The 11737-nt window shown below is 45.0% G+C and overlaps 1 protein-coding gene across 2 annotated transcripts; it reads left to right on the forward strand.

The window, feature by feature from the left end:
• The first annotated feature begins 1046 nt into the window (after nucleotides 1-1046).
• Nucleotides 1047-6840, forward strand: TOB1 (transducer of ERBB2, 1). Of its 2 annotated transcripts, XM_055387632.2 has the most exons (3): nucleotides 1047-1260; nucleotides 1463-1571; nucleotides 4901-6840. In XM_055387632.2, exon 3 carries the CDS (start codon nucleotides 5043-5045, stop codon nucleotides 6078-6080), a length of 1038 nt encoding a protein of 345 aa, XP_055243607.1. In that variant the 5' UTR covers nucleotides 1047-1260; nucleotides 1463-1571; nucleotides 4901-5042; the 3' UTR covers nucleotides 6081-6840. The 2 variants fall into 2 exon arrangements, with proteins under 2 accessions (XP_055243607.1, XP_004041426.1); XM_004041378.5 differs by lacking the exons at nucleotides 1047-1260; nucleotides 1463-1571 and adding an exon at nucleotides 2596-3007.
• Nucleotides 6841-11737: the final 4897 nt, after the last annotated feature.

The following is an 11737-nucleotide window of genomic DNA, read 5'->3' on the forward strand; positions in this document are numbered from 1 at the left end:
ACTGCTTCCAGCCAAGTGTGGAATTTTTTTTTAATTGAAGGAGACATTAGATATGATCTAATTCAACCCTTTTTATAGGTGAGAAAACTAAAAGTTTATAGAAACTGGTGTGAAACTCAGACCTCCCAGTACCCACCCTTCATTGCTTTTTCCAGTATGCCATGGGGCCTCCGTGTGTGTTTGTGTGGTGTGTGTATGTGTGTTTATATTTGGTCAGACATCTTCTTACACTCCTAGGCCAAGCAGCAATAACTCATAAATTTTTGACATCTACATTTCTGACTTAAAAATGCTTTTAATGCTACTGATATTTAATCAGTACCTATCAGATGACTGCTCTCGTATTTCAAATCTGGAATTACAGATTGAAGACATTCAGAAAAGAGAACTTGTCCCTTCTCTTTAGAGAATTATTGAAAAGTACAGATAAGTTTGACAAAATTACAATTCACCTATCTTTAGACATTTTAGTCTCAGCCATGCCTAATATGCCCCCCCAATATAAAATTACTAATCAAGACACATGGTCCCGCAGTTCTAGATGTTTGGTACAGTACCATTATTTGCCTAATGGTAAGAGAAGTTGTGCTTCTAGAACACGTGAAAAATGAAGTGTTTCTTTTGGTAAGGCATTCCAAGGATATCCTGTCTAGTTTCTTGAAATTTCTGTGCTTAATTAGAAAACTAAAAATAACTCACTTTTATTACAGATGGACTTGTCATTACAGAAAACCAAAACAAACAAATAAAAAAAGAAAACCGAACAAATCATTTATATTTGACGTTTTGATGACATTTCAATGCAGAGGAAGGGACATTTTAATTTAAATGCTTTCACAGTTTTGCCATACTTTCACATTTCAATTCCACTCCTGTTTGCAACTAAAAAACCCAAACACTTAAAAAAAAATCACATTAATCAGAATTTAAGGAGTCACTTAGTAAAAAAAAAAAAACTATGTTTTCGGAATCTGTACAATAAACATGAAATCAGTCACCTGACCACTCCCCACCCTCAGCCCATTCCACAAACCCATCTTCCCACCCCTTCTCCTACGCATTGAGCCTTCAGAAATACCCTTTCTCAGTGCGGTTCCTTCTAAAAAGGAGAGGCGGGAGAGTCGGGGTGGAGAAGGCGGCTCCAACCACATTTTGCGTCCACAAAGCCAAAAGCTTCTAGGCCTGGCATGTACGGCGGGTTTGTGCCCGAGGAGCGCAGCTGGTCTACACGGGCCCGCCCCGTAGACACCCTACTCCTCGGTGAGCTGCGGTTTAACTTCCTTATAGCAGGTTGAGAGTGCAGGCCCCAACGTTTGGAGGGGAAGGCGGCGCCCCAACTGGTGTTTTTCCAGGAAGTGCTCCAAGAATGGAGAGGAGAGGGGAAAGGGGAAAGGGGAAGGCCAGGCGATGGGCGTTTCATTCATTGCTTCTTTCTCCCCGTCCCCTCCTTCTCTCCCCCCAGACTTTCCCCTTTTCCCAGTCCGAGTTTGACGTCGGTCTCCTGGATACCAGGCAGCCAATCGCCTCGTTGAGAAGGGACCAGCGCAGCCAATCAGGCGTCGTTGCTACCTGTGAGTAATATTTTTAGCTGAGAGGGACGCTCGATTCCACTCCCGATGTAATTTCGTGTATTTCTCTGGGGCAGGTTGTGAAAAAGGCACTTACCCGCCCCCCACCACGAGTCCCTCTCTTACCCCACTCCCTAGGTACCCGCACATATTTCAGCCAAGAATGATCTTAAACGCGCTTTACAAGCAGGCACCGCGTTTATTCTGTGCACCTGCGATCCAGCAAGCCCTAGAAATGCACGCATGCGTGTGTGTGTAGACATGGACACAGATACATACGCAGTTTGGCCTCGTGTCGCCACACTCTGGGCACGGCGTGGGCTGGGACATTTGGAATAAACGGATCCGAGTCGCAGCCGGGGTCGCACCGGGAGACCTGAGGCTGCGGAAGCAGTTAAACTGCCGGCGGGGCGGGAGCTGTGGCGGCCTCCCTTCCCCACCCCCAGCCCGGCTCCACGTCTTTGGGTTCTGCAGCTGCCACTCTCTGGGTGGCGGTTGGCCTAGGCCTTGGGGTGATTAATATTCAATTAATCGGGTGCACAAGTCCCGGTCACAGTTTGCCCTTTCTCTACCCCGCCCCTGAGGTGGGCTGGAGGCCGATTTGGTAGCTATTCCACGAGCAGGATCCTCCTTGGCCGCAGACCCCCGCGGAGAGGGCACTTTCTGGGTACTCTTGCCGCTCCTCCAGCCCCGGTTCTCCTGAGCCGCTTCGCCACCAGCTTCGTCCCCCTCCCCCTCTGCCCGGCGCTCTCCGCCTAAACCGGGCGTCAGCCGCCCTACCCCACCTCTTTCTCTCTCATTGGCACGTCTACCCCCACAGTCCCTTTCCAGACGTTCTCTTCATTCCGTCCCCAGTGATCCGATCGTCGGTTCATTGGCCCTCCTGGAGCCCGGAGGGTGCGGCTTCCCCACCCCTGCGTCCACCGCGCGTCCGGACAGGGGCAGGCGGGACTTGGCCAATGGCGTCGGGGGGCAGGGCAGGGGCGGAGCCGGCCGGCGGGGGACCGGGGTGCGGGGCGGGGAGCGCGGGGAATGGCTGCGCCGCCGGAGCTGTGTGACGCGAGGCGGGCGCGCGCACCCCGACGGAGGGGATGGGGGCGGGGAGGAGGCCATAAAACGAGAGGCGGGGCGCGCGCCGCGGCAGAAGGAGCGAAGCTCTGGCCCGGCGTGGAGCGGGCGCACTACGGGGACGCTGGGCCGGGCACCGGGCTGTGTGGAGAAGTGAGCGCGCTCGTCTGACCCCCGTGCCCGCCACCCCGAGCCACCAACGGCGATCTCCCAAGGCCTGCCCGAGGCCTCTGTCCCCTGTCCTCAGCCCCGCAGAGGCGACGTCTTGCACTCGGCGAGCTCGCCGCTCCCGACCCTCCCGCGCCCCCGCCCTGCCGCGCTGCTCCCCGCCCAGCCGCGGGTCTGTGGTCCAAGCCGCCCCGAAGCAGCCCGTAAGTATCTCGGGGCGCCGGGCGGGGTCGGCGAGGAGACGGGAGCTCCGGGCCCAGGCGGCGGAGGAGGGGCTGCAGCGGCGTCGAGCCCTGGGCCCTCGGGAGCTCGGGGACGGCGGGGTCGCGGCCCTGGGCGCCGAGGGGGCAGCGCCAGGACCCGAGGGGAGCGGCTCCGAGGGGCCGCCGGCGCGTCGGGCTCGTCCTGGGCAGTTGGCCGGGGACGGGCGGCCCGGGGCGAGCTGACGGGAATTGGGGGGTTGGGGTGCCCGGAGGAGCGACGAGCTCGCAGTGGAACGCTGGGGTTCGAGGGGCCGGTGGCCGCGAGGCTGAAAATGGTGCCGAGGAACCGGTGCTCCCCCAGGCTCTGGCCGGGTCCCAGGAGCCCGGGGCGGGGGCCACGGGGCGGGGAGCAGCGGGTCGGGTTACGGCGGGGGAGGGGAGCGGCTGACCCGGCGCCCCGACTTGCTCGGTGCTGGGTGCCCAGCCGGGAGAGGTTGCTCTTCCATTTCCCGGACCTTCCTCCTCCTTCTCCGAGGCGGCTCGTACTCTCTTCCTCCTCCACCTCCACCTCCTCTTGCTGTTGCTGCTGCTGTAGCGCTTGGGCTCCGAGGGCTGTGAGCAGAAATCTAATGAGATCTAACTGGCTGTTTATGTAATTCTTCACAATCCTGCCTGTGTTAAGGCGTTGCTTTGTAACTACCTTCCACCGAGCCTGAATTTCGCTCGGCTGCACCTTCAAGCAATTGGGCTTAATCAGCTGCCTCTGCCGGCACTCAGGCTTTTGACTTGGAAAGTGTTTGTAGTTTGGGGGCAGCCAGAGATTCTTTTTCCCTTTGTCACCACGAATATGGAAAATAGAACAGACGAATTAAGACCAACTTGATTTTTAAACGTACTTTTAAATCAACTTCAGTGTGCAAATAGATCCCTTTCGCAAATATCTTCTGTTTGCCCTTGATCTTTTCTTATCCCCACCCAGTGCTGATCCAGCAAACGTTTAAAGGTCGACCTTACCATACTTGCCTCTCCGGCTGTTACCGTGAGAGGGAGGGAGGGAGAGAGGGACGGACGGAGGTTTTTTAAAATCAGACTAAAACTCAGAAACTCTGGCCTTAAACAGAATAATCAATAGTTTTAATTTGTGTCTTTGCTTTTGTTATACTTGCTGCCGAATAGGTATTTTCAGATTTAGAAAAATACACATTGAAAACAAAAGGCCCAGAGAAGCTGGATTTTATTATATTGTATGCTCTTAGTATACTTAAGGCCGAAACTATATAGAATAATTTGGTTCATAATTATTCACTAGGATGAAATTCATTTAGTACTCAGTGTCTTTAATTTTAGCATCATGTACTATGGAAATTAAAATGATCTTCCTAACTTACCAAATTTTTAAATGTCAGTGACAGAGCAGATTTAAACAGTATATATCCAAAGCAAACTAAAACGTGGATTCACTTCTAAGTTGGTGAATAACAATAAAAATTACTACCTAAAAGTGGCATCTATATATATGGGGGTAGGGGGAGGATGCTGAGTACAATAAATATTCTTGTGAGAATTGAGGAGAGAAGAATACATGTTCTAGAGATTTTTCTTCTTAGAACTCTATTCAGAAACAGGTTTTTAAAAGCATTATTTCATTTGTAAATCTACATTTTCCTGTGTGATTTTAAACTTTAATAAACGATTTTCTGTTTTATGTTTATTTTGTGCTAGTAACAGTTTTCAGGCTTTCTGTCCTAGTAGACGTTTTCTTTTTCTTTTTATCTTTAGCAGACTAACACAGGATCTTAGACATTTTGAAAGGTGAAATTACTTTGGAGGGGGGAAGGTCATGGGACTTATATTACATTTATCTTATTTGGATATGTTTGCTTTTGTTTTAAGGAACAAGATCACTCAAGGTGAAGGATAATCTACCAATACCAGCACTTTGAATGAAAATTTGTTTCTCTGCCACAAACTGAACATCTTTTTTTTTTTTTTTTTTGGTGGGGGAGTTGAAACCTAATTTTGTGGCGTAGCAGCTATGCAGCTTGAAATCCAAGTAGCACTAAATTTTATTATTTCGTATTTGTACAATAAGCTTCCCAGGAGACGTGTCAACATTTTTGGTGAAGAACTTGAAAGACTTCTTAAGAAGAAATATGAAGGGCACTGGTATCCTGAAAAGCCATACAAAGGATCGGGGTTTAGATGTATACACATAGGGGAGAAAGTGGACCCAGTGATTGAACAAGCATCCAAAGAGAGTGGTTTGGACATTGATGATGTTCGTGGCAATCTGCCACAGGATCTTAGTGTTTGGATCGACCCATTTGAGGTTTCTTACCAAATTGGTGAAAAGGGACCAGTGAAGGTGCTTTACGTGGATGATAATAATGAAAATGGATGTGAGTTGGATAAGGAGATCAAAAACAGCTTTAACCCAGAGGCCCAGGTTTTTATGCCCATAAGTGACCCAGCCTCATCAGTGTCCAGCTCTCCATCGCCTCCTTTTGGTCACTCTGCTGCTGTAAGCCCTACCTTCATGCCCCGGTCCACTCAGCCTTTAACCTTTACCACTGCCACTTTTGCTGCCACCAAGTTCGGCTCTACCAAAATGAAGAATAGTGGCCGTAGCAACAAGGTTGCACGTACTTCTCCCATCAACCTCGGCCTGAATGTGAATGACCTCTTGAAGCAGAAAGCCATCTCTTCCTCAATGCACTCTCTGTATGGGCTTGGCTTGGGTAGCCAGCAGCAGCCACAGCAACAGCAACAGCCAGCCCAGCCGCCACCGCCACCACCACCACCACAGCAGCAACAACAGCAGAAAACCTCTGCTCTTTCTCCTAATGCCAAGGAATTTATTTTTCCTAATATGCAGGGTCAAGGTAGTAGTACCAATGGAATGTTCCCAGGTGACAGCCCCCTTAACCTCAGTCCTCTCCAGTACAGTAATGCCTTTGATGTGTTTGCGGCCTATGGAGGCCTCAATGAGAAGTCTTTTGTAGATGGCTTGAATTTTAGCTTAAATAACATGCAGTATTCTAACCAGCAATTCCAGCCTGTTATGGCTAACTAAAAAAAAGAAAATGTATCGTACAAGTTAAAATGCACGGGCCCAAGGGGGATTTTTTTTTTTCACCTCCTTGAGAATTTTTTTTTTTTAAGCTTATAGTAAGGATACATTCAAGCTTGGTTAAAAAAATAATAATAAAACATGCATCATTTTTCATTTGCCAACCAAGCACAAAGTTATTTTATACTGACTGTATATTTTAAAGTATACTCTCAGATATGGCCTCTTACAGTATTTAAGATATAGCAAGGACATGGCTGATTTTTTTTTAATAAAAATTGGCACTAATAAGTGGGTTTATTGGTCTTTTCTAATTGTATAATTTAATTTAGTACAAAGTTTGTAAAATATCAGAGGATATATATATATTGTTTCTACGACATGGTATTGCATTTATATCTTTTTACTACAGTGATCTGTGACAGCAGCAGCTTCATGTTGTATTTTTTTTACTGAAATTGTAAAATATCCATCTTAAAGACATCAACTATTCTAAAAATTGTGTACAGGATATTCCTTTAGTGGTGGAATTAAAATGTACGAATATTTGCTTTTTCAAAAAAATGTATTTTCTGTTAAAAGTTTAAAGATTTTTGCTATATATTATGGAAGAAAAATGTAATCGTAAATATTAATTTTGTACCTATATTGTGCAATACTTGAAAAAAACGGTATAAAAGTATTTTGAGTCAGTGTCTTACATGTTAAGAGGGACTGAAATAGTTTATATTAAGTTTGTATTAAAATTCTTTAAAATTAAAAATGCCTACTGTCTTTGTTTTTAAGTGTTTTCTGAAGATCGACCTCTGGAGTTATTATGTTGTAAATGCTAATGATGGAAAAAGGCCTGACTCATTGAGTCACGAAGGAATAATGGAAAGCAGTTGCTCTACTAATGCACCAGATCGTGGTTTGCCACATAAAAAATGCTATCAAATCTATAGCCTGACCGGTGCTTGGGACAACTTTATTTTTTAACAGCCCTCTTCAGTCCACGTTTGTCTACCCCATTATAGAGATGGTATGGTAAGGTTAGCTATACAGCAAGTTTCAAAATGTCATGCTGACATGGAGGAGTCAGGTGATAAGATGAAATTCCTTCGTGTGATCTGAGATGATTTATTTGAAATTTATATGGAGAGAGCATTGGATCAGTTTTCTGTTTTTGCTGAGAAAACTTGCTTGGGCAAAACGGCTGACTGAACTTAGAAAAATTTACATCACTTTACTAATCTTTAAAGTTTAGCCATTGCATGTAGCTAGAGAACTTATGGTCAAAATCTATTCACGGCTGGACAGATTGTTAGATGTTAGCATTTTCATTTTCCCAGCAAAAACGCTTATGTATTTAATTTTTTGCAAGTGGGTACCCAACCTGCTGGTTTGAAGGATTTAGAGATATTGACAATGTATCAAATTGGAGTGGCTTGGTGAGGATGGAGTTTTTTAAAACTGAAGAGTTGGAGGGAAGAACACTAAATGAGTCATTTCACTAAATGTCAATTGATACAGTATTGACATAGTATTGGTGAGAAAGTTAACGTCCATTTGATACAGTGTTGACATAGTATTGGTGAGAAAGCTGTCTTAAAAAACTTTATATGTACTTTTATAGTAAGAAACCAGCACTGCCTGGGTTACCAATGAAATAAATTTGGTCTCATGAGCTTTTTGGACACCGGTCTACAAAAGCCTTTTGTCATTTACCCATGCAGTGTAGAGCAATAAAAAGTTTTAAGGAAACAAGCACTGGAAATAACAGAGCTAAGCTGTTTGTCAGCTCCATGGTGAGGCTTTTGTTCTTTAGGGAACAGAATGAGGCTATGAAGAAGTATTGGAATAATGGGTGCAAGCGCAGAGATCTGGTCTGCCAACACTTACCACTTACATGCTTTTGTGATCACGAAGTTTGAATAGCTGTAAGAACCATCAGGATAATGGCTTTAAGCACTAGTTTCTGCTACAGACTGATAAAGTTACATTTGGGAGAAAACTCTACTTATAAATGAAGGCTCGAGTGTAATGTGCTTTTTCTGAAAATCATAAGGCAGCTGGACAGAACATAATTTTTTCTTTTTTTTGAGACGGAGTCTCTTGCTCTGTCACCCAGGCTGGAGTGCAGTGGCACCATCTCGGCTCACTGCAACCTCCACCTCCCAGGTTCAAGTGATTCTCCTGCCTCAACTTCCGGAGTAGCTGAGACTACAGGCGCCCGCCACCATGTTGGCTAATTTTTGTATTTTTAGTAGAGACAGGGTTTCACCATGTTGACCAGGCTGGTCTCGAACTCCTGACCTCAAGTGAGCTGCCTGCCTTGGCCTCCCAAAGTGCTCTGATTACAGGTGTGAGCCATTGTGCCTGGTCAACAATAGAATTTGAAACTGTCTGGAGCACTAATATATTCATTTTATTTTGAGACAAGGTCTCACTCTGTCACCCAGGCTGGAGTGCAATGGGGCCATCTTGGCTTACTGCAACCTCCACTAAAGCGATTCTCCTGTCTCACTCTCCTGAATAGCTGGGATTATAGGTGCGTGCCACCGTTCCCGGCTAATTTTTGTATTTTTTGTAGAGGCAGGGTTTCGCCACGTTGCCTGGGCTGGTCTCAAACTCCTGAACTAGGGTGATCCGCCCGCATTGGCCTCCCAAAATGCTGAGATTACAGGCATGAGCCACCACACCCAGCCAAGCACTAATATATTCAGATTTTAAATACTGAGGTTAACATAAGCCTGAATATCTGTTTCAGATCTTAAGAATATATGTATTGACAAAAATCTTAGGGAAATTTCATCTTGGTACCTATGTTTGACACCGGAGAATGATTAACTCAAAATGTGATCTTGATTGGTTTTATTAAAACTTGAGCTTGGTGTCCTTGAGAACTTCATCTTTTTTTTTTTTTTAGACAGAGTCTCGCTCTGTTGCCAGGCTGGAGTGCAGTGGTGAAATCTTGGCTCCCTGCAACCTCCGCCTGTCGGGTTCAAGTGATTCTCCTGCTTCAGCCTCCCAAGTAGCTGGGACTACAGACGCCCGCCACCACACCCAGCTAATTTTTATATTTTTAGTAGAGACGAGACAGGGTTGGCCAGAATGGTCTCGATCTCCTGATCTCATGATCCTCCTGCTTCGGCCTCCCAAGGTGCTGGGATTACAGGTGTGAGCCAACGCATCCAGCGAGGACTTCATAATTTTTTAAAAAATGAACAAAGGCCCTGTTTACATGCCCTTTTTGTTCATTAGGAATGGGAATTTTTAAAAGGTGCTTTTGCCTAGCACATCTGAGAAAAGCTTACATCTTAGTTCCAAGTCATTTTCTCCCCAAGGTGCCATCACACTTTTGACTCTCTGTGGGGAGACCATTTCGGTTGACAATTTGATGAATTCGTTATTTTCATAGGCCTTTCCCATTTTTTTGACTCCTATAACTACAGATACTGTAGCAGCCTCTGAATACCCTGAGTGTCCAAAATGTTGCCTTACAGATTTCATAGCTCATGGATGAGTAAGGAATATTATACCAAAAAATGGCTTTCTAAGTTTAGTATATTCGTTTTCTGCCCTGCCTTGTCGTTTCTGAAATCAGGTATGTTGTGAAATGTCCTTTTCACCTATACATAGATGGCAAATGTAAATATAGGCCTTCTTCAAAATGCCTCCTTAAAGATAACAATATATGCTGTGATTAGTTAACTTAGCTTTTGAAGGTGAAACTAAAGGTACTCTGAGTTTAAAATATTTTTCCAGGGCAGGTGCTGTGGCTCATACCTGTAATCCCAGCACTTTGGGAGGCCAAGGCAGGTGGATCACTTGAGGTCAGGAGTTTGAGACCAGCCTGGCCAACATGGCAAAACCCACCTCTACTAAAAACACAAAATTAGCCAGGTGTGATGGCATGCACCTGTAGTCCCAGCTACAGGCTGGGAGGGTAAGGCAGGAGAATCACATGAACCCGGAGGCGGAGGTTGCAGTGAGCCAAGATTGCGCCACTGCCTTCCAACCTGGGTGACAAGAGCGAAACTCAGTCTCAAAAAAATAAAATAAAATAATGTTTTTCCAATTGGGTGTAAATTTCATTCCCATATACATGTCTGGCATTTTAATTGAGAGACTTAACAAATCTTCAGGACTTCGATTATTTTAAAATAAGTCACTGTAACACAGAAAGAAATAAAGTATGTCTCATTGGACATACTTAAGCTAATGAAGTAAAATGCCGGTTGGTAGACCTTCCTTTATATCCTTTCCCTACACAAACAGAAAATGGCATAGGCATGGTACATCAGATACGTACCCTTGCTTGGCTGGAAATGCATGCTTTTGTCAGATGCTGGGTAACAATTCTAGTGCAAGAACAGATACAAGAGAAACAGAAGACAAGTATGTAAAATGGTCACTGCTGAATAAAACCCATTGCATTGTTTAGTATACCAATCAGTTGATGCTTTATCAGTTTGGCCCAGGAGGTCATTTGAGATCAGAGTGCTTTAGTTTTTGTGGTATATTAGGAAGATTATATCTTGTAGTTTAAATGATTTAGGATCAATTATCTGTGGGCATACAGTTGGAAAATTAGCACATTTTCCAATTGCATGCCCAGTTTGAAACCATTTTTGAGTGGCTTATGTAAACAGGTAGTTGGAGCCATTTTTAAAAATCTTTTAAATCAGGAAATAAACATATAGCACTTACTATATGTCAAGTGTAGTTCTAACCCAGTTTATAGACTGGGTCAGGGGGAGGGGGATGGGACTGAGGCACAGAAAGCTTCACGGACCCAAGATTGCATGGCCAATACATGGCAGACTAGTGATTCAAATGCAGGTAGTGGTTCCAGAGTTCCCGCTCTTAAGCACTATGCTTTGTTCCCTCAGATTAGTTGCTATTCTGATTTGAAGTCAGGGTAATAACACCATTTTCGATGTATTAGCTACGTAATTTGCAGAACCTTTACAAAAGTGTTAATGAGAGGGGTCTAGTGGAAGGCTATTAAACATGCTCAGAATATGCCATGATGATATTTTGAGTGAGACTTTATATTTCTGTTGGTCATAAACTGAACTCATAGGCAATAAGGAAATGTTTTTAGAAATCATTGTTATATCATTGCTCTAGTTTTTGTGTTTTTTTTTTTTTTTTTTTTTTTGAGATGGAGTCTTGCTCTGTTGCCCAGGCTGGAGTGCAGTTGCACAATCTTGGCTTACTGCAACCTCCACCTCCCATGCAACCTCCACCTCCCAGGTTCAAGCGATTTTCTTGTCTCAGCCTCCTGAGTAGCTGGGATTACAGGTGCACACCGCCACACCCAGCTAATTTTTGTATTTTTAGTAGAGACAGGGTTTCACTATGTTGGCCAGGCTGGTCTCGAACTCCTGACCTCAGGTCATCTGCCCGCCTCAGCCTCCCAAAGTGCTGGGATTACAGGCGTGAGCCACCACACCTAGCAATGCTCTAGTTTTTTTGGTTTTCATAATTCAGTCATATAAATTACATCTCTTTTCAGAACTACTGGATGATTCCCTGACTATATTTAGTGGTTGGTTACAGGTAAAGTTGTAACCGTTAACCTCCTGTTGCTATTTTCACAACCATTCCTTGTCTGTGCTTATTGATAAACACTCTAAAGAAAGGCCAAGGCCGGGCGCGGTGGCTCACGCCTG

The sequence above is a fragment of the Gorilla gorilla genome, chromosome 4, assembly GCF_029281585.2.
Source record: "Gorilla gorilla gorilla isolate KB3781 chromosome 4, NHGRI_mGorGor1-v2.1_pri, whole genome shotgun sequence".
Lineage (NCBI taxonomy): Eukaryota > Metazoa > Chordata > Mammalia > Primates > Hominidae > Gorilla > Gorilla gorilla.

What these genes read in the sequence shown, in the direction of transcription:
- TOB1 (XM_055387632.2), top strand. Translation starts at nt 5,043, where the DNA reads ATGCAGCTTGAAATCCAAGTAGCACTAAATTTTATTATTTCGTATTTG.